The 27951-nt window shown below is 38.6% G+C and overlaps 1 protein-coding gene and 2 long non-coding RNA genes across 4 annotated transcripts; 2 read left to right on the top strand and 1 right to left on the bottom strand.

The window, feature by feature from the left end:
- Positions 1 to 765: 765 nt before the first annotated feature.
- Positions 766 to 27739, bottom strand: LOC133532337 (zinc finger protein 658-like). Its single transcript, XM_061870932.1, has 7 exons — positions 27479 to 27739; positions 24808 to 25002; positions 22739 to 23799; positions 12345 to 12423; positions 11692 to 11883; positions 5008 to 5202; positions 766 to 4000 (listed from the first exon to the last, which is right to left on the bottom strand). The coding sequence occupies exons 1-7, from the start codon at positions 27555 to 27557 to the stop codon at positions 2850 to 2852; spliced, it is 2952 nt and encodes a 983-aa protein (XP_061726916.1). The 5' UTR covers positions 27558 to 27739; the 3' UTR covers positions 766 to 2849.
- On the top strand, positions 12424 to 14099 carry LOC133532360 (uncharacterized). Of its 2 annotated transcripts, none has more exons than XR_009801684.1 (2): positions 12424 to 13160; positions 13455 to 14099. It is a non-coding gene; the product is annotated as an uncharacterized LOC133532360 (long non-coding RNA). The 2 variants fall into 2 exon arrangements; XR_009801683.1 differs by having other exon boundaries at positions 12424 to 13135.
- Positions 14484 to 17117, top strand: LOC133532361 (uncharacterized). The gene is made up of 2 exons (XR_009801685.1): positions 14484 to 14639; positions 15552 to 17117. It is a non-coding gene; the product is annotated as an uncharacterized LOC133532361 (long non-coding RNA).
- Positions 27740 to 27951: the final 212 nt, after the last annotated feature.

A 27951-nucleotide genomic window follows, 5' to 3' on the forward strand; every position in this document is an offset into this window, starting at 1 on the left:
TTCGCCAATCTGATTAAATAAATTGTCTGATCAAATCCGGTGGTGCGGACGCTAACTCTAATTTGGATCGCCGGTTATGACCGATAATACCGATAAAATGGAGTAGCAGACGCAAGAATACCTATTTGTGAGGTTAGTATTCACGCGTTTTTTTTTATTTAGGTTAGAGCGTTCAAATATCACCATGAATCTAAAATTAGAGGTTGACGCAAATTTCTTTTCTGATCAAATGTTTAATGAAACGTATTTAGATATGTTTTATATTTACAGAATAATCGCCTGTAAATACTTAGAGCCTACGCTAGCTGACGCGGACGCCCGCCGCGTGCGCACGCACGCGGGTGCTATTTGTAGGTGAAATCCGCCGCACGCGTCTGCTTCAGTTAGCGTTGCTCATACTATTTTTCGTTAACCCGCTCGTCCGCTCCGTGTACCCGCGCCAGCTAGAGGAGGCCCTTAACGATTACATATGTTAATATTCATCATATTTTAAAGACCGTGGCCGTACTCGATACATGATTGGACGAAATCGGCTCGATAGAAAATAATTGCAAAGAGTGGTCTTAAAGTCACGATTAAATGGTTCTATGTCATTATCGCTAACGTTAAATATTACATGATCATTTTTCTATTATTTCAATAGTTTTCTTATTATTCCGTTTTAAGTCCCAGTTACAGTGACATCTCATTTACTCGATATAAATAGACAGTGTGCGCTGACGCACCGTGCTTTCGGTATTGACAGCCTCTTAAGGCCACGCTGACCCAGTGTTGTCACATACAATTTTGGCGAAATGGTAGAACAGGGTGCAAGAATAGGTAGAAATGGGTAGAGTTTAAAATGAAAAATAGGTAGATCTACCACTTAATAGAAGTACATTTTTATGATTAAAAATGTGTATAAAATGTTATGAATTATTTATAAGTTTTTAATATTGTGACGTTAGTACACGTGTTTATTAAAGAAATTGAAACAAAAGTTAGGATTTCCATTGTTTGTAGGTAATAAACCTGCTTGTATAATCTGTTTCTTTGGCAAGCTTTCATTAAATCGAATCGAAATTCGGTAGAAATTAAGTAATGTTCCGTCACATGTATTGAGAATTGCTTACAATTGTACCATTTTGAAAAATAGGTAGAATTCAGGCCGAGGGAGGTAGATAGGTAGAAAGCAGGCAAAATAGGTAGATCTACCGAAAATTTGGTAGATGTGACAACACTGCGCTGACCGCCGCCAGCTATTGGCAAGGCGCGAAGTCGGAGGAGGGAGACTTGGCGCTGATTGTTGCACATTAATGCTAGCGGCAGCTGGTTGAACTGATTTTATTCCATAAGATTTAACGTAGAAAAAGTCACAAAATGAGGGTAGCACCCGTCGTGGCGACCCTAGCGAATAACTACTACACTGACAGACAGACAAATGTGTAAGCTAGTACTACCACCAAACTCCACGCAGATTACAATGGTGCTGAATTTACTGCGAGCCTAGCCAAGATGACTATCGCTATGTCTCTCTATCGCACTAATACCGAAGAGTGATATGATAAAGTAAAGACAGCGTTCCGTTGTTGTAGCGCAAACGATAGCCATCCATCTTGGCTAGGCGCGCTGATCTGATGACAACGCAACGTTATTGAGTAGGGCTCTCTAGTCTTATATTAGGATAGATACTGATAGTTGAACGAAAAGTGCAACAGCGATAAAAGGTTGTTCTCCAAATGATAACCAGGCAACTGTAATGTTATGATTTATTACACTTGTAATGAATACAGTTATTAGTTTTGTAAATACAGCAATGTAATATTAGTAATATTACAAACATCGGTATAGTTATTACCTACAATTAAAATAAAACTATGACAATATTTAAAGTGTGTATTATTTTTGTTCTGTATGTTCCTATTTGTAATTTTTTTTTTTTTTGTTAATGTATTTATATTGATTAAAGAATTTTATTAGCAAAGTATTTAATTATAAATATAATTTTGAAAGTCTAGCAGTAACAGTAAAAGGTTAATATAGCCTATAAACGTTTGCAGCTCTTGGAATTACGTGCTACGTCATAAATTATTGGAATTTACTGTAGAATTTTTACTATTGATATGTGTCTAAAGAAACAGTACCTCATTCTAAAATAAAATCTACCCATTCCTATACTGTCCTAGGAACCATAGGAATAGGAAGACTTCATAAAATACAATTTTAAGTTATAGTCTTTTTTAATAATGTCTACACTAGAATTAATTATACAATAATAACTCTTTATTGCACACCTCACATACCAACAGATGAATATGAACAACTATAGTCTATAACATCTCATTTACCGACACTGACTAGTACAGTCAGCGTCAAATAATTCGTAGCAGTCAGTGGCCAAATAGTTCGGTACACCATACTAAATATATGGTGTACCGAACTATTTGGCTACTTTGACTGCTACGAAGTATTTGACGCTGACTGTACCAGAAATCCAAAAAAGCACGTAATTGGTCAGCTATAAGAGTAACCAAGACATCTTCTTATCTGCATACTGAAAATAAACATTATTAAAAAGCGCACGCCGCCGCCGGCATGTATGTATTTTCAAGTGACAACGCTACAGCCAATCACAGCGCCACATGTTATAATAGACCAATCGTAGTTCGGTTGGTTTAAATTGACTAATCATGGTCAAATGAAGTTTCATCGAAGAAAACAAGACCTGAACTTTGACGAGTTGCAATTGGTCCGTTATTAGTATTGCGTGTTTTAATAGTGGGGCCACTTTTACGCTGATATTTTGTTTGACGTTAGTCTTCTATGTTTTTTCGTTCGCTGTGTGTGAGTCATCAGGTGTCTCCGTAACTCTACTTTTCTTTTACACTTGTAGCCACAGTGGGTACACCTGAAAGGGTTTTGCCTGTGTGAGTCATGACATGAGTCTGTAAATTTGCTTTTCTTCTACACTTGTAGCCACAGTGGGTACACCTGAAAGGCTTCTTGTCTGTGTGAGTCATGATATGAGCCTGTAAATTTGCTTTTATTATACACTTGTAGTCACAGTGGCTACAACTGAAAGGCTTCTCGCCTGTGTGAGTCATCAGATGAGTACGTAAAGTTGATTTCCTACTAGACTTGTAGGCACAGTGGCTACAACTGAAAGGCTTCTCGTCTGTGTGAGTCATCAGGTGAGTACGTAAAGATGATTTCCTTCTACATTTGTAGGCACAGTGGCTACAACTGAAAGGCTTCTCGTCTGTGTGAGTTATCATGTGTCTCCGTAAACTTGCTTTAATTTTACACTTGAAGTCACAGTGGCTACAAATGAAAGGTTTCTTTTCTGTGTGAGTCATCACGTGATTCCGTAAATCTGCTTTTCTTTTACACTTGTAGCCACAGTGGGTACACCTGAAAGGCTTCTCGTCTGTGTGGGTCATCAGGTGAGACCATAAATTTCCTTTACTTCTTAACTTGTAGCCACAGTGGCTACACCTGAAAGGCTTCTCGTCTATATGAGTCAACAGGTGTCTCCGTAAATATAATTTTGTTTTAAACTTATAGCCACAGTGGCTACAAATTAAAGGCTTCTGGTCTGTGTGAGTCATGAGATGAGTACGTAATGTTGATTTCGTACGACTCTTGTAGCCACAGTGGTTACAACTGAAAGGCTTCTCGTCTGTGTGAGTCATCAGGTGTCTCCGTAAAGTTGATTTCCAACTACTCTTGTAGCTACAGTGGTTACAACTGAATAGCTTTCCACCTGTCTGTATAATCATGTGAGCCTTTTTATACAGTTTTTGATCCCCTACGGGTGCGTTATGTAAAGGCGAGTGAGTGTGTACGTGTATCTTCAAAACCGACTTGTTCGTGAACCGTTCGCCGCAATGGTGGCACTGATAGCTGGCGGCGGCGGCGGGCTCGGCGGCGCGCAGCTTGTACGTGCGGCGCCCGACCCGGCAGCTGCGCCGCGCCGCGTCCAGCAGCAGGCGCTCCAGCCTGACCGCGCACGAGCCAGGCGCTGTAAGACGACAAAAAATTACTCAAATATGCTAAAATTACATGAGTAGTAAAGCAGTGGCGGGGCGTAACACTATTTTTAACTAACTAATAAAACACTTTCAAACTTTATTCCAGAAAATGGAAGCGCTGGTGATCCGTAACCATTGAGATGATTCAAAACGTGCAAGAGTTTCAAAGCTTTGGGTCTCGACTTTGCTAACAAGTGAAACTTACCACACAAACGCGAGGAAAACTCTAGCTATAAAACATCCAAATTAATCATGCAAAATTATTGTAACCCTAATGAATCGTAAACATCTTAAAAAATAAATAAAACCGCTCCCCTTATAAGTAAAATTGCGACCCTCGCTCTGGTTCTTTCCGTCCGACAAATATCACAGCCACTCAGCGAGGCAATGCTGCCAGTATTTTTGGCACCTTTGGTCCGGTTAATAATCAGAGTGGGGGTAGGTTTTTATTTGTTTGACGACCTGCCTGGCCTAGTGGGTAGTGACCCTGCCTATGATGGTCCCGGGTTCAAATTCTGGTAAGGGCATTTATTCCTGTGATGAGCACGGATATTTGTCCTGAGTCATGGGTGTTTTCTATATATTTAAGTATTTATGAATATATATGTATTATATTTATCGTTGTCTAAGTACCTACATACAACACAAGCCTTATTGAGCTTACTGTAGGATTTAGTCAATTTTCCTTCATAAACCTTTTTTTTTACTATGCCAAAAAAAAAACAATGTTTTGGAATATACCATTTGAGCACTTTCAAATGATACCCCAATTGACCTATTCACTAGACTGAAATTTTGCCCCCTCTTCATATTAGGCATTTTCCATAAATAGTAAAAAAAAAAACCTTCTCAGCGGTGTACATAACTATTCCAAATTTCAAATTGATAGCTTCAGTGGTTCTCGAGATATTTACCGATGTGACAGACAGACAGACGGACGAACAGGGTCGCACCATACGGGTTCCCGTTTGGTATGGAACCCTAAAAATCAACATACCGTGCCCCACCAGGCCGACTGTGGGGCGGTGCGGGCGCTCCGGCCCCAGCACGACCTCGTCCTTGACCTCGTGCTCGGCGTACAGGCCGGCCAGCATGGCGGCCTCGCTCACGCCGCATCCGTTGCCGCTGTCCGAGATCTCCTCTTTGACACGCTCCTCTTCATTCATAAATTCGACTTCCTCCTTAACAAGGGCTGAAACAATGGGTTGTTATTACCATTGGATCACAGTTGTAAGACAAATATATGGATGAATCAACAATGCTGTCTACATGTGTGTTCAGTCGGACAAGCAGGTCAACACTTCAATGTCTAAATACAATTTTTATAAATTACTAATGTTTAGTAATGAATCAGACTGAAAGTTAACACGTAATATAAGCCCGTACATGCTGTAGAACTGTTACCGCCAACTGCTGGGCGATCTTGGAGGACGTGTTGACCGCGCAGACCAACTAGTATAACCAAGTACCTCAGGCACGCTCTCTTATCAATGTCTCGGTCAAGTTCTCGCGTTACGCTGGACTGCGCGACAGCCCGGTCCGCCCGCGCTCGCGCGATGACATGTTCATGGTATGTACCATACTGGCTTACCAGTTACCATTACACATTGAACGTAACCACTTTTAATAAATAAGTTGCTCTGTATAGGCCGCCATTAAGTAATTTTGAAATATTTGAAAGTGTAATGGATTCTGTGCTACTTAAAATATCATCTTCTAGTAAGAAATTATTTATATGCGGCGACTTTAATGTAAATATTTTGGAAAATTCAACAATGTCTTGTAGATTGTTGAATCTATTCAAATCTGGTAATCTCAACCACATGTTTATGGAGCCTACTAGAGTGACTGCTACTAGTGCAACCTGTATAGATAATATTTTCACTGATATTGTTCCTATTACTAAAAAAGTTATCAGTAATTTAGAATCAGACCACTTAGGTCAATTAATGGTATTTGAGACATTAAGGAAAAATACTTTGAGAAAACAAATAACTTTTGTACCAGTAACCTCGGACCGCGTAGAAAGAATGAAGCAAAGTCTAGTTCAGGCGCTACCCTTTTTGTCTTCCGATATGGGTCCAAATAGTATGTATAATTCATTCTTTCACACTTTTATGGATCATTATAATGCGATATTTACTTCAAAATCGGTCGTAGTTAGTGGTGCATCAGTTTTTAGTGAGTGGGCTACTGCGGACTTACATCAACGAAGACGTGCACTGTATGCCTTGTATGAGGAACGGCGGTTTAACACGAGTGATGAATTTAAAGAACATGTCAAGCAATATTCGAAAAAGTTTAAAATAGATTGTCATATAGCTAAGCGAAATTATCTAAGTCAAAGAATAAAAAATAGTACCAACATTATTAAAGCAACCTGCACGGCTAGCACATGACGGGCGCGACAGTCGACAGGCGAGAAAATGCCGCGACATAGAGCTTTCTCGCGAATCGGTAGCATAAGACGCGCGCGACAACCCGCTGTCTCGCGGACAAATGTCAAAGCGACATAATTTTGTCGTTTGACAGTTCCACGCGGGATATTCTCAAAACTCGTAGCACAAGTGCACTATGAGAGAGAAAATATCCCGCGTTTCAACGTCAAAAGGAGAGAAACTGTCTTCGAGGCTAGAGGGTCGCGAGAAGCATATTTTGTCGAAGTTTTGTTGACTTTGGTCCTAAAAGAAAGTTAATTTTCTATATTTTGTATTTATTTCATACTACAGCAATTTTCTGTGTAATTTTAATATGAATCCTGAGTTTTATGATTTGTCCGTTAGCTAGGTAGGTAAGGTGTAGGTACGTGGTATTGCTTTATAACATACCTATTAAGATACCTATATCTATATCATGCCGGTAATAACAAAATGATTGTATTTTTTCACATTTACTTGTTTGTTCTCTTAAGTTAAATGAAAACCCGACAGAAAAATTAAAACCCTAAGATTGTGCCACACATCAACAAAGCAAACAGTTTGATGGCGAATTGACTGGGGGGTGATTAATAGAAATTACTTTGTGGAAATCCGTATTAATTGATACAAAAATATTACTTCGCTAATCCACGAAATAATTAAGTGCTAGTCAATCAGTGCTAACCCGTTACACTTACCCGCGTATTTTTACAGTCAATGCATGCAACCTACCACCTAAAAATATATACGCAAATAGTTAAATAAACCACCACCTAAGTACAAAAACTCGTCACGTGCTTCAATTGATTGTGGGATATAAACCGCGGTCTTGGGGTTTAATTATAGGTATATCCGGGTACTAATGATTTATAATATGTGTACAAAAACGCACCACCTAGAGAGGATGGGAGAGGATCGTGCTGTGAGAAGATTGTATGTGGTGCACCCGGGTGGAAAACGTCCGTCTGGGCGTCCCAGATACCGCTGGAGTGACGAAGTCCTAAAGGACCTGTTCGCCCTCGGAATACCCAACTGGCGTGAAGTGGCGCAGGATAGGGCAGAGTGGCGCTCTCTTGCGTCAGAGGCCAAGATCTTGTTTGGGTCACTGAGCGAGTGAAGTAGTAGTAGTAGTACAAAAACGCAATGTATTTTAAAACTTTGGAGAAAGCCTTCAGATTGGGTAAGCTAACCTACACCTACTGTACTTAGGTACCTATTACTTACCCTAAGTAGGTGTCTAAGTACACTTTTGTTACTATATGCATTATTTTATTATACGCAGATAATAAAATAATGCAAAATAATGAATCTGGCAGCCCAACTCAACCTCCACCTTACAAAAGGCCACGGCCGTAATACGAGTATTCTGTAGTTACCACCCTAATGTACGATTCCCACCGACTGGCTGGAGTCAGGCCGCACCGGAGCGCATTTTTAATGTGCCTATATATTATATATCGCAGAAGCGATAGAATCCGTCCGGAGGCGTCTCCGCGTCCGCGAGCAGCCGACCGGCTTGCGGCCACATAAATGTGAAATGCGATCCGACTCCGCCCGTTCGGTGGGAGTCGTAGTAGTCGTACTTAAATCTAAATATCTAAAAGAGGTCAGAGTAAATAAAATAATGTTTTTGTGTATTTGCAATAAACTTAAAAAATTAACGCTGCATCCATAGATCGCTAAAATACAAAACACGCAAAAATAACTCATTGTTTTTAACATTCGAGTGTCGTTGTATGGAGTAGGTTCCCAACTTGAGCCCTTCTATGTCCTCCGTGGCAGCATGGCTGCGCCCAGCAGCAGCATGCTTAGGTATAGGCGCCGTGTTTGATGACAGACTTGTGCATGTCATCAATCTATCTTCAAAGCCAGCGGTGCAGCAACTAGCCAGCCACAAGGAAGATATGTTGGGGATTATCATGAGATCTTCAGTCTTCTTCGTAAAGATGGTAGCTTATTAGCCAACACTTTCGGGTAATCTCAATTATCTTTAAAAAACACCAATCATTCGTAAGGAGTGGTATTTAATTATTAGGTAGGTAATTATCTTTAGATATAATAATGTACTCCAACTTGTAACGACAAAGCGAATCAAATTATGATTGACACATTGACATTTCCGACTTCAAAATAATATTTGCTATTTCTTTAATCTTAATACTGCGAGAAGGAGACAAAGTTATCGTGACTAGGGACGTTCCGTTTCTAAAGCTGACTATTCATTATTTTTCCGATTATGTTAGTACCGATTCAGTGTTGCCACGAAAGAAAAGTTTGTTCCAAGTATAAATGGCCACACTGGCTAAGTCGCGCGCGGGATGGCTCTCTCGCGTGGAATTCTTTTCTCGATCTGCCAACTTATGCTACCAAAATCGAGAAACTGACAGATCGAGATAGAAATTTGTGACACGCGACTGTTGTTTCTCGCGGCGCGAGTTATCCCGCGTGTAATCATGTGCTAGCCGTGCTGGAAAGTAATCAATGTGGAGACTGGTCGCTCGAAACACAGAGTGAATGATTTTAAACTAAATATTGATAACAAAATTATAGATTCCAATTTAGAAGTAGCTACAGAATTTGAAATTTTTTTCACTGACGTACCAGTTTTCACAACTAAGGATTTAAATTCATCACCCTCATCTGCTGTTACTCTATTAAAAGATAACGCTCCAGAGTGTTGTGGAGATTTTCATTTTGAACGTGTTTGTACCTCCGATGTAATAAAGGCGTTTAATTCGGTTAATGTCAAAAAAACGAATGACCTCTGGGGAGTCTCTGTCCATGCTGTCAAATCCTTAGTAGAAATTATAGCGCCTGACTTAGTAATTATATTTAACAACAGTGTTGATTGCGGCGAGTTTCCTGATTTAATGAAACATAGTAAAATAACTCCTTTATTTAAATCGGGTAGCAACTCTGACCCCACTAACTTTAGACCGATATCTGTGCTACCAACGTTCAGTAAGATTTTTGAAAAATTAATTCTTTCTCAATTAGTACGACATTTTAACGTCAATAATTTAATGCATAATAAGCAGTTTGGTTTTACACGGGGTCGCTCGACAACCGATGCTGGTGTTGAGCTAATTAAGCATATCTTCGATGCCTGGGAGGAGTCACGAGATGCTATAGGTATCTTCTGTGATTTGTCTAAGGCCTTCGACTGCGTTTGTCATGAAACATTAATCAGGAAACTACACTATTATGGAGTTAGAGGAGCGGCACTGGATTTACTTAAGTCCTACTTAAATGGTAGAATACAAAGGGTCGATGTGAATGGACAGCGATCACCGGGGTCATTGGTCTCTATGGGTGTACCACAGGGGTCAATATTGGGACCTTTCCTGTTCCTTATCTACATAAATGACTTGCCATTCCTTGTAAAGACCCACCATGATATAGTATTGTTTGCAGACGACACTTCACTTATTTTCAAAGTCAAACGACAGCAACAAGCTTACAATGATGTAAACGATGCTATTTCAAAAGTAGTAAATTGGTTCAATGTTAATAATTTATTGTTAAATGAGAATAAGACTAAATGTATTAAGTTTGTCACTAGTAATGTAAGGCATGTACAAACAAGTGTCATTGTGAAGGATGAGGAATTGGAATTAGTTGATAGTACAGTTTTTCTTGGTTTTGAACTTTAGATTCTAAACTCCAGTGGGGTCCCCATATTGCTACTCTTTCGAATAGACTGAGTTCTGCAGCTTTTGCAGTAAGCAAAATCCGTCAGTTAACTGATGTCAAAACAGCTCGATTAGTATATTTTAGTTACTTCCATAGCATTATGTCATATGGTATTTTACTGTGGGGTGGTGCTTCAGAGATAAATACCATTTTTGTTCTGCAGAAGAGGGCTATTCGAGCAATATATAAAATGAACCATAGAGACTCACTGAGAGATAAATTTAAGGAAATTGACATCATGACAGTGCACTGTCAATACATTTATGAGCATAAAAATATTGCCGATTTTAAGAAAAATTGTGACATTCATAATATTAATACTAGAAATAAACATAAGCTCGCCGTGCCCTTCACTCGGCTCCATAAAATTAAAAAATCATTCATGGGTAATTGTGTGAGATTTTATAATAAACTTCCAAACCATATTACTGAGTTACCAATTAATAAATTTAAGAATCATGTAAAGCGTAAACTTATTTCTAAAGCTTATTATACCACACAAGACTACATGAATGATAAAACAACGTGGGATTAATTGTGATTCGAAATGATTAATTATTTATTATATTTGAATAATGATGATGAAATGGATATTCCAATGCATGTATTTCCTTTGTTGTTTTTATTATATTTGTTTGACATTTAGAATTTATTCTAGAAATAATCTAGACTAGTATTTTTTATACATTTTTTTTTGTATGACTGTATTTTGTGAAAGTTTTAGTATTAAATTTGATCTATGAATTATATTCATTAGTATTATATATGGAATAATATTTACAACATCAATAAATTGCTCTGATAATTAGATTAAGATAATTATATGTAATACTGTCTTACTATTCATAAGTGCTTGTTGCTAGGCCTACATGAATAAAGTATATTTGAATTGAATTATTGTTTCAGAATATACTCTCGGGCTAAAGGGTTTCCATGACTAGAAAATTTTCTTCTTTCTTTTTTTCATCCTGTTACCCCCTGCGGGGGTGTAGGGCTCAAACCATTTTCTTCCAGTCACTCCGGTCCTGGGCAGCTTGGGTAACCTCCTCCCTCCCTATCCCCAATACACCGAAGTCTTGCTCCACGGAACGGCGCCAAGTAGATTTAAGGCGACCATGTTTCCGTTTTTCGGGCATCTCTAGGTCAGGGCCACCTCGGATAGGTGGGTGTCAGGCTTCCTGACCAATCCAATGCCATTTTCGAGTTTGGATCTCCTTATGTAGGGGTGCTTGCCCAGTTATTCTCCATAAGTGAGCGTTAGGGATCCAGTTAGGCCAAAGGTTGTGCAGAATTTGCCATAAGCATTTGTTCACAAACACTTGGGAGTTTTGTTATTAGATCTTTGCGGACAAACCAGGTTTTGCACCTGTACAGTAACATGACCTTTACATTGGAATTGAAAATCCTCACTTTAATTCTTCTCATCAGGGTAGAGGAGTTCCACACAGGGTTAAGCTGGCTGAATTCAGCTCAGGCTTTGTTTATTCGTGTTTCAATGTCAGCTTCCGTTCCTCCACTCTGGTCGACAATACTGCCCAGATAGCAAAAGCTAGCCACTTGTTCAATCTGACTTCCCTTGATCAGCATTGGGATTGAATTGGTGGTGTTCTGGCGCATTCCCTTTGTTTTATTGTAGTTAATGCGCAATCCTTCCTTTTCAGCCTCTTCTGCTAGGTCTCCTGCCTTGTCTTGGAGTTGCTCAAGCATGGTTGCTATAAGGCAGAGGTCATCTGCAAAGTCGATATCCTCGAGGCCATATATGGCTTGAAAATACATGAAATTAACAAACAGACAAGAACCGAATCAAGTTTCTCACTTAATGCCACTCAAAAGTAAAGTTACAAACTTATAACATAACATGTAGCCCATATAAACTTAAACAGACCGGTCTCCACAAACAGCACCCGTTCACGAGTATGATGAGTGTCTCAGCCATCACCTCCCTCAACCTTCATTAGGGAAAGATTTAGGACATCAATTCAGATTTAGGACATACTTCAAAATGACGGAGCCATACATTAATTTAGTTTAAAGCTATCCAAGGGGGGTTTTGTGACAAAAACTACATGGAATGTACACATTGTTTTAACAAGGCGAAGACCCTTAAAATACACAAAGAGGAATTGGTACGGATGCTAATGAAGTAAACTTCACGTGCTTTCAACGTAACGTCAGTGTTATCTATACAACTATGTTATCTATACTACATATTGGATAAACTTACGCATTTCCGACAGGTTCGTCTCGGCCTCCTCCTTCACGCGCGCCGGCGACATGCGGGCAGAGTCAGCACTCGCCTCCATCTCTCACAATGACCGCGTTACAACTGTCGCTCAATAATTATACTATGGTACAAAAGTCTCTAACACAACAGTAATTATATCCATGATACTTATGATTATTATTGAAACAAAAAATATGTTAAATAAATGACTACGCTAAAATAGCATGAATCACGAAAGAATTGTTTTTTTTTTTTTAATGGCATCGCGCTCCTGGCGCATTCAGCCACACGAGTAAAACGGGGAAACGGAATTAAAGGATTACATTTTAACGGATAAGTCGGAATTTGGACAAGGATCAGGGAAAGGTAATATATTATAATAAACTATAGTTTTATATTATGACGTGAAAGGAATGAATACAATGATTTAAATATATATGATGAAGAATCATTAATATACAGGAGTGTTATAATAGATGTGGGAAACGGAACTTTTAAATTTGACAGCTGTCTTAATAATATAGAACGGTCATACAGGTTACAATTACCTGAATTACCTGAAAAGAATATATGATTAAGATCAGCGGGATCAGCTCCAAAAATACATGCGGAACTGGCCACGCGATTTTGTAGTATCAGGTGTTCCGGTGTACATACGTGACCCAATCTCATTCGAATTAACATACTGGTTGCAGGCTTTGGCAAAGAGATTTTAGCAAACCAAGGTTTGGCAGGAATTGATGTTTGTATGCTCCGATAATGTAACGCAGCAGCACCCGCACCAGACGCCCGTAATTTTGTCCATTCCTTTCTTAGGTATATTTTAGGCTGCCAACAGGTCTTCAGCAACATTCTTAAATGGAAACATGTCTCCAGAACTAATGGCATCTCGGGCTAAGTCATCCACCCTTTCATTGCCATTAATCCCTGTGTCCAGGGATCCAGGCAATGGAAACCGAATACCCTTTAAGATGACATTTTTGCAGTAGACTACAGATTTGATAAATAATTGGGTTATTAGATTTAGACTTGAAAGGAAATTTAGATATTGATTGAAAAAATGACTGTTTTTTTAAGATGCATTATGATGATAAACTCTAATGCTTTCAGGATTCCAAAGCACTCACCACTATACACAGAGGATTCTGGAGGCAATTTTATCTTTTGGTAAATATTAGATTGAATGTGAAGTACACCAATACCGACACAACCATTGGTGGACATCTTAGAAGCATCTGTATACATATGGTTAGCACCCTGACAATCAGTACCAATAACACCCAGATATTGTTAGTTTTGATCTATATCATTCTTTGATATACCTATATCCAGGAGAACTGGTGGAACTAGTATAAGAGACTCATATTCATGCTGAAAAATGGGAAGTGATGAAGAGCTAACAGTGGGAGCTGAAATAGATTTAAGTTTTTGAAAACTTCTGATTAAACAAGGAGGACTCTTGTGTTTCCAATAGTTGGATGTACTTATTTGAAGAAGGAGGTTAGACAAGATAATCCAGAGTTTGTGATTAGAGAATTGGGAGCAACGGAAAAGGAACCTATCACAAAGATAGTGGCGTCGTAAATGGAGCGGAGGCTCACAACACTCAACTTGCATAGCATTGATAGGGCTTGAATTCATGGCACCACAAATTATTCTCAAGGCTTTAGATTGAATACGATCTAGTTTTTGGAAGCCAACTACATATCCAGGCTCTAACAAAAATGTACCATAATCTAAAATTCTTCTTATTAAGGCATTGTACATTAGTTTCATACAAAAAGGATGGGAACCCCACCAAACTCCAGAAACACACCTAAGGATATTAATATTTTTTTCACATTTAGAAACTATGTACTCACAATGTGGGAGGCCTGTTAGTTTACTATCCAAAATGACACCAAGGAATTTAGTTTTATCTTTTACTGAAATGGAGTTGTAATCAAATTGCACATTTATTGGAGGAGGAAATAGTTTTCTAGTAAATAAAACTACAACACTTTTAGGAACAGAAAGTTCTAAACCATTAGAATCTAACCATGACTTCAAGAAACATAAGGAACAAGTGACAGATCTACTGGCCTGTTCAGGAGAAAGATTTGGTGAATAAAGTAATAGATCATCTGCATACTGTAAGACCCTAACAGTACCATTTAGAGATGACTCTAAATCAGATGTATAGATATTGTATAATAATGGACTTAATACAGACCCTTGTGGTAGTCCTCTCCACACTAAACGAGAAATTCTATTTTTGTCATCTATAAGAAGACTGATGGACCGTTCAGATAAAAGGTTTATTACAAAATGACTTAACATTTCTGGAATGCCTAACTTGAGAAGCTTTTCTTGTAACACTGAGACTAATACATTATCATAAGCAGCACTTATATCCAGAAAAGCAGCTACCACTGACTCATTTTTAGAAAATGCCAGTCGTATATCTGCAATTAATATTGACAAACTATCATAAGTATTTTCAACAAAAAATTCTAGCCTGTTTTTAATTAAGTGTTCAGCTACTTTTGCAAATACTGAGGAAAGGGCAATAGGGCGATAGGAAGAAACATCTGATGCTGGTTTATTGGGTTTTAAAATAGGAATAACTATCTGGGATCGCCATGAATCTGGGACTATACAGACAGGATAACTGAATTTATTATGTTCAGATAATAAGTAAGTATGCTATCACTGGCATTTACTAAAAATGAGTAAGGCACTCCATCTTCACCAGGAGCACTATCTTTTAAATTGTTTAATACACCTTTTAATTCCTCCATTCTAAAAGGGCAATTAAAGGTGGAGTCTAAGGAAGGATCATATAAAAGGTTGCAGGTTGGAACACAAACTCTTCAGGAACAGATGAAGGTGCTAGTCTGTCTATAAATTGTTGTGCAAGATTAGGAGGCAGTGTACGCCTTGAGGGTTCATTGAATGCATGTCTGAACCTTTTGATGTTGTTCCAAACTATGGAAGGTTTTACATTAGGATTGAGAGACGCACAGAATCGTCTCCAACCTTCATATTTCTTCCTACGTAACAATTTCTTAGTATCACGTGCGACCTGCATGTAAGACTCAAAGTTTTCAGTAGTCATAAAATGACGATAAAGTTTTTCAGCCTCCTTTCGTTTTTTAATGGCTTGGGAACAATCCTGATCCCACCAAGGAGGAGAGGGGATTTTATTAATTACAGTATTTTTTACAGGAAGTACATCATCAGCTGCTTCTGTGATCACCCGGGCCAAAGCAACCGAGCAACCAACTACGTCAGTATCATCTAAACTAGGCAAAAACAATAATTTCTTCTCTACACAGCACTTAAAGTTTTTCCAGTTAGCATTACATAGATTGTATTTAAGCCTAGGGCTAGGTTTCGGAGATAGTCGTGTAGATGAAGGAAATGAGACTATAATTGGAAAATGATCACTACCAAATGTAGAATCTAGAGTTTGCCAGGTGAAAGAAGATGCCAGTTCAGCAGAGCAAATGGATAGATCAACAGCGCTGGGTGATTCTGTAGGCGCTGTACGGCGAGTTGGAGAGCCAGTATTTAGGACACAAAAATTGTGATCATCTAAAATTTTTAAAACACGGATGTCCATTATAGTTGGATACTGAACTGCCCCAAAACTGATATGGTGTGAATTGAAATCTCCTAGAATCAACAAGGAAGAGAGGAAATTATTTGTTCTAATTCATTAAAAATAGAAGATGATTGATGAGGAATATATACAGAGAGAATGCAGATGTTATTTACAATGGCAGCAATAATTGAAAAATCATCACTATGAGATGGGAGATGAAGAGATGAAAATGATTCAGAATTCCTGACGAGTAAAGCTACCTCCACCCCACCCGTCAGGACGGTCCTCTCTGAGGCATGAATAGCCAGTAGCTCTTAGAAGAGCTCCAGGCTTGAGCCATGTCTCAGATAAGGCAAAAACAAAAGGTTTAAATTTATTTAGTAAATGAATGAAATCATGTTTTTTATTGATTACGCTTCTGCAATTCCATTGTATTATATTGTGTCCATTGTTTTTAATTGCAAATGTAAGAGTCAATCATAGGGGCAACGTGGGACGGTAAAGTAAGGTTTGGTTTGGACAAAAGAGTTCTTAAGGCCTCAATAGACTCAGCAATTACTAGTCGTTCTTCCTTTTCTGTTTCCGGACGTAGAGCACAACCATTTGGAGGAGAAGGGATGGAGTGTTCATTTATAATGGCCCGATGTGCAGCCACATCATAGCCATGGGTAGTCTTTTTAAAACGTAGTGATTATATGCTCTTTGAAAGTGTTTTATTCCACAAGATTTAACGTAGAAAAAAGCACAAAATGAGGGTAGCCCCCTCGTGGCGACCCTAGCGAATAACTACACTGACAGACAGACAAATGTGTAAGCTAGTACTACCACCAAACTCCACGTAGATTACAATTGTGCTGAATTTACTGCGAGCCTAGCCAAGATGACTATCGCGCAAACGATAGTCATCTATCTTGGCTAGGCCCGCTGATCTGATGACAACGCAACGTTATTGAGTAGGGCTCTCTAGTCTTATATTAGGATAGATACTGATAGTTGAACGAAAAGTGCAACAGCGATAAAAGGTTGTTCTCCAAATGATAACCAGGCAACTGTAATGTTATGATTTATTACGCTTGTAATGAATACAGTTATTAGTTTTGTAAATACAGCAATGTAATATTAGTAATATTACAAACATCGGTATAGTTATTACCTACAATTAAAATAAAACTATGACAATAATTAAAGTGTGTATTATTTTTGTTCTGTATGTTCCTATTTGTAATTACATAATTTAATCATAAATATAATTTAGAAAGTATAGCAGTAACAGTAAAAGGTTAATATAGCCTATAAATCTTGGAATTACGTGCTACGTCACACATTATTGGAATTTACTGTAGAATTTTTACTATTGATATGTGTCTAAAGAAACAGTACTTACCTTATTCTAAAATAAAATCTACCCATTCCTATACTGTCCTAGGAACCATAGGAATAGGAAGACTTCACAAAATACAATTTTAAGTCAAGTTTTGTTTTTTAATAATATTTCTACACTAGAAATAATTTTACAATAATAACTCTTTATTGCACACCTCACATAACAACAGATGAATATGAACAACTATAACATCTCATTTACCGACACTAACTAGTACCAGAAATCCAAAAAAGCACGTAATTGGTCAGCTATAAGAGTACCTAACCAAGACTAACCGCAACCAAATAACACTTAAGAGGAGGGTTAAGTGTAAGTTCGCGGACGGCTGGATCGAATTGGCTAATTTTGGTATTGGAATATTTCTAGGTCCAGGGACGGTTTGAACGGTGAAAAAATATGGAAAGAATGCGAGGAAAATAGTAAAAACAATAATAATATTTTCCCAAACAAACTGTTCCTATGACGACGTGTTCAATACGAATTTCTGCATGTTTGCTCTGATCAAGATGAATATCGATATCTGAGGATCCTAGAGGACCTTTATAATGAATATGAGGTCAAAAATGAAACAAACGCCCGCCATCTTGGATTTCTGCATTTTTTCCCTGATCATAATGAAAATCGATATCTGAGGATCGAGCGGCCCAACATTATGATTCTGAGGTCAAATTGGGTAAAAACACTCGACATCTTGAATATCTCCATTTTTGCTCTCATCATTCATCATATAAAAGCAAACACGGAAAAATTTAAGACCGTCCCTGGACCTAGAAATATTCCAATACCAAAATTAGCCAAATCGATCCAGCCGTCAGACCAAAAAATGGATAAATTCAAGATGGAGGGCGCTTTTACCAAATATGACTTCTGAATCATAATGAAGGGCCGCTCGTATCCTCAGATATCGATTTTCATCTTGATTGGATGAAAAATTCTAAAATACAACCCGCGGCATTTTTTTATTATTTTGATCTGAAATTCATAATAGAAGGCCTCTTGGATCCTCAGATATCGGTTTTCATCTTGATCAGAGCAAAATACAAAATCCCAAATGCCAGCTGTATTGTTCCAATTTTGACCTATCAAATTTTCATTATTTGACAAATTTCTGTGCCACCTAACTAAACGTCGCAGGTGCCCTATAAGATGAACGACACAATGTATTAATTGGTTCGAAGGCATAATTGCCTTTAAACACGTGCGATAAACGAACAAATAATAAGCCTTTAAAATAAAATTATAAATTATCATACAAAAATATTGCATTTAAAACTAGTCAATATTGCATGAAACCGTCTACCTGGAGCTGGTTTCCATTGACATGTATTTTCAAGTGACAACGCTACAGCCAATCACAGCGCCACATTTTATAATAGACCAATCGTAGTTCGGTTGGTTTAAATTGACTAATCATGGTCAAATGAAGTTTCATCGAAGAAAACAAGACCTGAACTTAGACGAGTTGCAATTGGTCCGTTATTAGTATTGCGTGTTTTAATAGTGGGGCCACTTTTTAGTACGGTCCCCAAATTTCAAAAGCCCTCTAGAAACACGATTTAATTGACTCGGCTCGGCCTTACCCACAACCGGTATCAATGTGTTCGGACAGTTCTCCTGATCACCGTACATGCGGTAGTAAAGCGGAAAAATGGTGGAGGGGATAGTAATGACGTCACAAAGATGGCGGCCGGACCTATTCTTTTTGGCGGTGTATCTCGAAAACCACTTAACCGATTTTAATCATCGAGGTGTCAAATAATAGCTTATATTATGGCGAATATTTCCTTTTCTACAAACATTTACGTGAAACCTATAGGAAAAAAAAAAACAAAAAAACAGTTTTTTTATAAAATTATTTTTTTTTATTTTGTAAAAATCTCCGTAAATATTAGCATTTCGCAAATTTTGTTTCATATAAAACATATTGCTTCATTATCAAGGAATATAATGAGCCTTAAAACATACAGATCGAGTAATAAACAATGAAGCTACACTCATTTATTTGCGCATGGGTAACGATAACTGGCTTTTACCGGTCGAAACTGTGGTGACTGTTACGATACGTATTGAATGGAATTTATAGAGTATCGGTTTTAATTACTGAAATTATAATGACAATTATAAAAACCAGACACAATAATGTTACCTTACTTCGACGTTTAGTCTCTTTTTCGTCTTAATCATAGGTAGGTACATATTTCTTTTTACTTAAAAATTTTATACAGGTTGAACTTTTAACCACCAGTCATACTCTGCGCAGCGACTTTATAGGTCATACTGAACAACTTTTACTATTAGTAGTCCCCAAGCCGCTCCGAGGCCAGATTTAATTGACTCAGCTCGGCCTTACTCACAACCGGTATCAATGTGTTCGGGCGTTTCTCCTGATCACCGTACATGCGGTAGTAAAGCGGAAAAATGGTGGGAGGGGATAGTAATGACGTCACAAAGATGGCGTCCGGACCTATTCTTTTTGGCGGTGTATCTCGAAAACCACTTAACCGATTGTATTCATCGAGGTGTCAACTAATAGCTTATATTATGGAGATTATTTCCTTTTTACAAACATTTACGTGAAACCTATAGGAAAAAAAATAATCACAAAAAACATTTTTTTTAATACATTTGGTTGGTAGGTTTGTCTTATGTTTTAAAGCAGTAAAATCTTTACAGTCGAAACACAGTATAAATATACATTTTGTTGTCTAATCTAAAAGTATGATGTTCATTGTTTAAGACTGATTAGTGATTACTGAATTAAATAACATGCTATTTGTTATTTTTGTTTTATTTTTTAAATCAGGTATTAATTTATTCACTATGTATCACTATACAGGCAAAATGTGTATCATTTGTGATCTGGGAATAATACTCGACACCAAGATGTCAATGAGGGAACATGTCGACCATATAGTCAACAAAGCGTATCGTAATCTCGGCTTTATGATGAGAACGTGTAAACCATTCTCAGATGTTCTAAGTTAGAAGATAGTATACTATGCATACGTTAGAAGTATTTTAGAATATGCCTCTCCCATATGGTCAGTCAATTACGCCATTCATAAAGATCGTATTGAAAAAATTCAGAGGAAATTTGCGTCACATTTAAATCACAAATTCAAAAAAATTATAGCATCTACCTCCTACACTGATAAATGTCGACAATATAATCTCTTAACACTAGAAGACAGACGTAAACTTTCAGACATGAGGTTTCTCTTTGATATAATTAATGGTCGCATCGATTGCCCACAACTGTTGTCTGGTCTATCATTTCGAGCCCCAAAGCGTCGCACTAGACATACCGCCCTATTTCATGTTCCTTTTCACGTGACTAAGTATGGTGACAATGCAGTGTTATCTCGAATCCCTCGTTTATATAACATGGAATTCTATTCTGCGGACCCCTTTCTCGGATCTAGGAATAAATATATGAACAATATCTACAAGACACTTTCAGAAAAGTACAAATAAAATTAAAATTAAGATTAAATTATTCACCAGTCTATTTAGCCTGCCCATCGGACACACACAATTATGTATATATAAATATATCATTACATTTACTGTACTTCTATGAGTATTACCATGCAACTCTTCTTTTTTTATTTATGTTCAATATTTCTAATCTACTGATGTAAAGTCATACAATTGTGTAGTATTGACATACCAAAATAAACGATGAACTGCGGATTTATTGAGGCATATGCACTTAAATAAAATGAACAATATTTGTACATACATATAATAACGTCACATCAGATCTTTACGTCTACGAATTTATTGACGTATCCGTCTTGGCTAAAATTTATGTATTTGTATAGAATCATAAACTCATAATTAATGATGAGCATGTTGTGATGAGCACACTGTCTTATTAAAACTGTTTATTATGATAATACCTAGATACGAATTACGTTATTCTAAGTAAAATGTAAGTAGTGGATAACTGTCATTGGCCATCTGTTATGTAATCACTCATACGTAAAACTTTTATTTACGGCTGTTGTTGTCCAAAATATCAATAAATAAAAATAAAAAATCATAGTTGGTCTGTAAGTACTTACTACTTGTGTCGAATATAGGTATAGGATGAAATTTTAACCACCAGCCATACTCTGCGCAGTGACTTTACAGGTCATACTGAACAACTTTTATTATGGGACCAATGCCGAATCACGCAAGAAAATTTGGATCTGGAATGACATCCACTGGCTGTGCCCTACCACACAAAGCGAGATGACATTCACAATGCCCATACCTCTCTTTTGGACGTAGTTTAAGGACGTACCCGGGTCCATGACGCATGCTCGCCACACCGCTGCTTAAAATAAGCTGACGCACCGTAAATTGATCTGCGTAAAAATCGCAAAAAACATTACACGGAGATCTTATGGCAGACACCGTACCGGTGACGTAAAAGACGCAACTGTTTTGCGAACAAAAAAGATTCGCGTGAAGCACGTCACTGCGATTCCGTACCGTCACCGTTTTTTAAACAGCGGTGTGGGGAGCATGCGTCAAAAACGGTACGCATACGACGCGTCCCTGCGATTCCGTATCGTGACCGTTTTTCAAGCTGCGGTCTGGTCGCACCTTTATATGGGACAGTCAAAATTTTTTTCGCGATTTCGAAATTGGTCCCATAGTAAAAGTTGTTCAGTATGACCTATAAAGTCGCTGCGCAGAGTATGACTGGTGGTTAAAAGTTCACCCTGTATAAAATTTTTAAGTAAGAAGAAATATGTACCTACCTATGATTAAGACGAAAAAAGAGACTAAACGTCGAAGTAAGGTAACATTATTGTGTCTGGTTTTTATAATTGTCATTATAATTTCAGTAATTAAAACCGATACTCTATAAATTCCATTCAATACGCATCGTAACAGTCACCACAGTTTCGACCGGTAAAAGCCAGTTATCGTTATCCATGCGCAAATAAATGAGTGTAGCTTCATTGTTTATTACTCGATCTGTATGTTTTAAGGCTCATTATATTCTTTGATAATGAAGCAATATGTTTTATATGAAACAAAATTTGCGAAATGCTAATATTTACGGAGATTTTTACAAAATAAAAAAAATTAATTTTATAAAAAAACTGTTTTTTGTGATTATTTTTTTTCCTATAGGTTTCACGTAAATGTTTGTAGAAAAGGAAATAATCTCCATAATATAAGCTATTATTTGACATCTCGATGATTAAAATCGGTTAAGTGGTTTTCGAGATACACCGCCAAAAAGAATAGGTCCGGCCGCCATCTTTGTGACGTCATTACTATCCCCTCCACCATTTTTCCGCTTTACTACCGCATGTACGGTGATCAGGAGAACTGTCCGAACACATTGATACCGGTTGTGGGTAAGGCCGAGCTGAGTCAATTAAATCTGGCCTCGGAGCGGCTTGGGGACCGTACTATTTACGCTGATATTTTGTTGGACGTTAGTCTTCTATGTTTTTTCGTTCGCTGTGTGTGAGTCATCAGGTGTCTCCGTAACTCTACTTTTCTTCTACACTTGTAGCCACAGTGGCTACAACTGAAAGGCTTCTCGTTTGTGTGAATTATCAGGTGAGTCTGTAAATCTGCTTTTCTTTTACACTTGTAGCCACAGTGGCTACAACTGAAAGGCTTCTCGTTTGTGTGAATTATCAGGTGAGTCTGTAAACTTGTTTTTCTTTTACACTTGTAGCCACAGTGGGTACACCTGAAAGGCTTCTTGTCTGTGTGAGTCATGACATGAGCCTGTAAATTTGCTTTTATTATACACTTGTAGTCACAGTGGCTACAACTGAAAGGCTTCTCGCCTGTGTGAGTCATCAGATGAGTACGTAAAGTTGATTTCCTACTACACTTGTAGGCACAGTGGCTACAACTGAAAGGCTTCTCGTCTGTGTGAATTATCAGGTGACTATGTAAATCTGCTTTTCTTTTACACTTGTAGCCACAGTGGGTACACCTGAAAGGCTTCTCGTCTGTGTGGGTCATCAGGTGAGACCATAAAGTTGATTTCGTACGAGTCTTGTAGCCACAGTGGCTACAACTGAAAGGCTTCTCGTCTGTGTGAGTCATGAGATGAGTACGTAAACTTGATTTCATACGAGTCTTGTAGCCACAGTGGTTACAACTGAAAGGCTTCTCATCTGTGTGAGTCATCAGGTGTCTCCGTAAAGTTGATTTCCAACTACTCTTGTAGCTACAGTGGTTACAACTGAAAAGCTTTCCACCTGTCTGTATAATCATGTGAGCCTTTTTATACAGTTTTTGATCCCCTACGGGTGCGTTATGTAAAGGCGAGTGAGTGTGTACGTGTATCTTTAAAACCGACTTGTTCGTGAACCTTTCGCCGCAATGGTGGCACTGATAGCTGGCGGCGGCGGCGGGCTCGGCGGCGCGCAGCTTGTACGTGCGGCGCCCGACCCGGCAGCTGCGCCGCGCCGCGTCCAGCAGCAGGCGCTCCAGCCTGACCGCGCACGAGCCAGGCGCTGTAAGACGACAAAAAATTACTCAAATATGCTAAAATTACATGAGTAGTAAAGCAGTGGCGGGGCGTAACACTATTTTTAACTAACTAATAAAACACTTTCAAACTTTATTCCAGAAAATAGAAGCGCTGGTGATCCGTAACCATTGAGATGATTCAAAACGTGCAAGAGTTTCAAAGCTTTGGGTCTCGACTTTGCTAACAAGTGAAACTTACCACACAAACGCGAGGAAAACTCTAGCTATAAAACATCCAAATTAATCATGCAAAATTATTGTAACCCTAATGAATCGTAAACATCTTAAAAACTAAATAAAACCGCTCCCCTTATAACTAAAATTGCGACCCTCGCTCTGGTTCTTTCCTGGTCCGACAAATATCACAGCCACTCAGCGAGGCAATGCTGCCAGTATTTTTGGCACCTTTGGTCCGGTTAATAATCAGAGTGGGGGTAGGTTTCTATTTGTTTGACGACCTGCCTGGCCTAGTGGGTAGCGACCCTGCCTATGATGGTCCCGGGTTCAAATTCTGGTAAGGGCATTTATTCCTGTGATGAGCACGGATATTTGTCCTGAGTCATGGGTGTTTTCTATATATTTAAGTATTTATGAATATATATGTATTATATTTATCGTTGTCTAAGTACCTACATACAACACAAGCCTTATTGAGCTTACTGTAGGATTTAGTCAATTTTACTTCATAAACCTTTTTTTTTTACTATGCCAAAAAAAAACAATGTTTTGGAATATACCATTTGAGCACTTTCAAATGATACCCCAATTGACCTATTCACTAGACTGAAATTTTGCCCCCTCTTCATATTAGGCATTTTCCATAAATAGTAAAAAAAAAACCTTCTCAGCGGTGTACATAACTATTCCAAATTTCAAATTGATAGCTTCAGTGGTTCTCGAGATATTTACCGATGTGACAGACAGACAGACGGACGAACAGGGTCGCACCATACGGGTTCCCGTTTGGTATGGAACCCTAAAACTCAACATACCGTGCCCCACCAGGCCGACTGTGGGGCGGTGCGGGCGCTCCGGCCCCAGCACGAGCTCGTCCTTGACCTCGTGCTCGGCGTACAGGCCGGCCAGCATGGCGGCCTCGCTCACGCCGCATCCGTCGCCGCTGTCCGAGATCTCCTCTTTGACACGCCCCTCTTCATCCATAAATTCGACTTCCTCCTTAACAAGGGCTGAAACAATGGGTTGTTATTACCATTGGATCACAGTTGTAAGACAAATATATGGATGAATCAACAATGCTGTCTACATGTGTGTTCAGTCGGACAAGCAGGTCAACACTTCAATGTCTAAATACAATTTTTATAAATTACTAATGTTTAGTAATGAATCAGACTGAAAGTTAACACGTAATATAAGCCCGTACATGCTGTAGAACTGTTACCGCCAACTGCTGGGCGAACTTGGAGGACGTGTTGACCGCGCAGACCAACTAGTATAACCAAGTACCTCAGGCACGCTCTCTTATCAATGTTTCGGTCAAGTTCTCGCGTTACGCTGGACTGCGCGACAGCCCGGTCCGCCCGCGCTCGCGCGATGACATGTTCATGGCATGTACCATACTGGCTTACCAGTTACCATTACATATTGAACGTAACCACTTTTAATAAATAAGTTGCTCTGTATTGTTTCAGAATATATTCTCGGGCTAAAGGGTCTCCATGACTTGAAAATTTTCTTCTTTTCATCCTGTTACCCCCTGCGGGGGTGTAGGGCTCAAACTATTTTCTTCCAGTCACTCCGGTCCTGGGCAGCTTGGGTAACCTCCTCCCTCCCCATCCCCAATACACCCAACTCTTGCTCCACGGAACGGCGCCAAGTAGATTTAAGGCGACCATGTTTCCGTTTTTCGGGCATCTTCCAGGTCAAGGCCACCTCGGATAGGTGGGTGTCAGGCTTCATCAACATTTTCGAATTTGGATCTCCTTATATAGGGGTGCTTGCCCAGTTATTCTCCATAAGTGAGCGTTAGGGATCCAGTTAGGCCAAAGGTTGTGCAGAATTTGCCATAAGCATTTGTTCACAAACACTTGGGAGTTTTGTCATTAGATCTTTGCGGACAAACCAGGTTTCGCACCCGTACAGTACCCATGGCCTTTACATTGGAATTGAAAATCCTCACTTTAGTTCTTCTCATCAGGGTAGAGGAGTTCCACACAGGGTTAAGCTGGCTGAATTCAGCTCAGGCTTTGTATATTCGTGTTTCAATGTCAGCTTCTGTTCCTCCACTCTGGTCGACAATACTGCCCAGATAGCAAAAGCTAGCCACTTGTTCAATCTGATTTCCCTTGATCAGCATTGGGATTGAATTGGTGGATCTAATTTTTACACAATTTGGACTCAAAATTAACATTAATAAAACTAAAACACTAATTGCTTCAAAATTTCGCCCGGTTAAGGAACAAATTGTCATCAGAGGGACACATATAGAACAAGTAAACAAATTTAGATATTTAGGCAGCTTAATTACACAAGACTCCAGATGTACAGATGAAATAATATCAAGGATAGCAATGGCGAAAACAGCTTTCAACGCCAAAAAACATTTGCTAAAGGCTAAGATATCTAAGAATATAAAAAAACGCCTAATTAAGATATACATCTGGAGCATCGCTTTGTATGGGTGTGAGACGTGGACAATGAGGCAGAAGGATAGGAAACGCTTGGAGGCTTTTGAGATGTGGTTGTGGAGAAGAATGGAGAGAATAAGTTGGACTGAGAAAAAAACGAATGAGGAAGTGCTGGGAATTGTTGGAGAGAGGAGAAACCTACTGAGGACCATAGAGAATAGACGAGGAAAAATGATAGGTCACTTGATAAGACACGACACTTTCTTTAAAACTATTTTGGAAGGCAAGATCGAAGGTAGAAGAGGAAGAGGAAAACCACGAGCAAGTTACACGCAGCAACTAAAAGGAAAAGTAAATGTCGTGTCTTACAGGGACCTAAAGAACTTTGCCGAGGACCGTGAAAACTGGCGTCTACTCCACCGACAAGAGCCATGCTCTTAAATGATGATGATGATGATGATGGTGGTGTTCTGGCGCATTCCCTTTGTTTTATTGTAGTTAATGCGCAATCCTTCCTTTTCAGCCTCTTCTGCTAGATCTCCTGCCTTGTCTCGAAGTTGCTCAAGTGTGGTTGCTATAAGGCAGAGGTCATCTGCAAAGTCGATATCCATATATGGCTTGAAAATACATGAAATTAACAAACAGACAAGAACCAAATCAAGTTTCTCATTTAATGCCACTCAAAAGTAAAGTTACAAACTTATAACATAACATGTAGCCCGTATAAACTTAAACAGACCGGTTTCAACAAACAGCACCCGTTCACGAGTATGATTAGTGTCTCAGCCATCACCTCCCTCAACCTTCATTAGGAAAAGATTTAGGACATCAATTCAGATTTAGGACATACTTCAAAATGACGGAGCCATACATTAATTTAGTTTAAAGCTATCCAAGGGAGGTTTTGTGACAAAAACTACATGGAATGTACACATTGTTTTAACAAGGCGAAGACCCTTAAAATACACAAAGAGGAATTGGTACGGATGCTAATGAAGTAAACTTCACGTGCTTTCAACGTAACGTCAGTGTTATCTATACAACTATGTTATCTATACTACATATTGGATAAACTTACGCATTTCCGACAGGTTCGTCTCGGCCTCCTCCTTCACGCGCGCCGGCGACATGCGGGCAGAGTCAGCACTTGCCTCCATCTCTCACAATGACCGCGTTACAACTGTCGCTCAACAATAATTATACTATGGTACAAAAGTATCTAACACAACAGTAATTATATCCATGATACTTATGATATTATTGAAACAAAAAATAATGTTAAATAAATGACTACGCTAAGCATTATTTATTATATAAATATAATAGAATAGCATGAATCACGCACGAAAGAATAGTTTTTTTTTTTAATGGCATCGCGCTCCTGGCGCATTCACCAAACGAGTAAAACGGGGAAACGGAATTAAAGGATTACATTTTAACGGATAAGTCGGAATTTAGACAAGGATCAGGGAAAGGTTATATATTATAATAAACTATAGTTTTATATTATGACGTGAAAGGAATGAATACAATGATTTAAATATAAATAAC

The sequence above is a fragment of the Cydia pomonella genome, chromosome 27, assembly GCF_033807575.1.
Source record: "Cydia pomonella isolate Wapato2018A chromosome 27, ilCydPomo1, whole genome shotgun sequence".
NCBI lineage: Eukaryota > Metazoa > Arthropoda > Insecta > Lepidoptera > Tortricidae > Cydia > Cydia pomonella.

Coding starts and splice junctions, on each gene's coding strand:
- LOC133532337 (XM_061870932.1), bottom strand. CDS start 27,557: ATGGAGGCAAGTGCTGACTCTGCCCGCATGTCGCCGGCGCGCGTGAAG. Junction 23,800..24,807: donor AGTCGGCCTGGTGGGGCACG/GTATGTTGAGTT, acceptor GTCGTCTTACAG/CGCCTGGCTCGTGCGCGGTC. Junction 12,424..22,738: donor CGTCCAACAAAATATCAGCG/TAAATAGTACGG, acceptor TCATTGTGAGAG/ATGGAGGCGAGTGCTGACTC.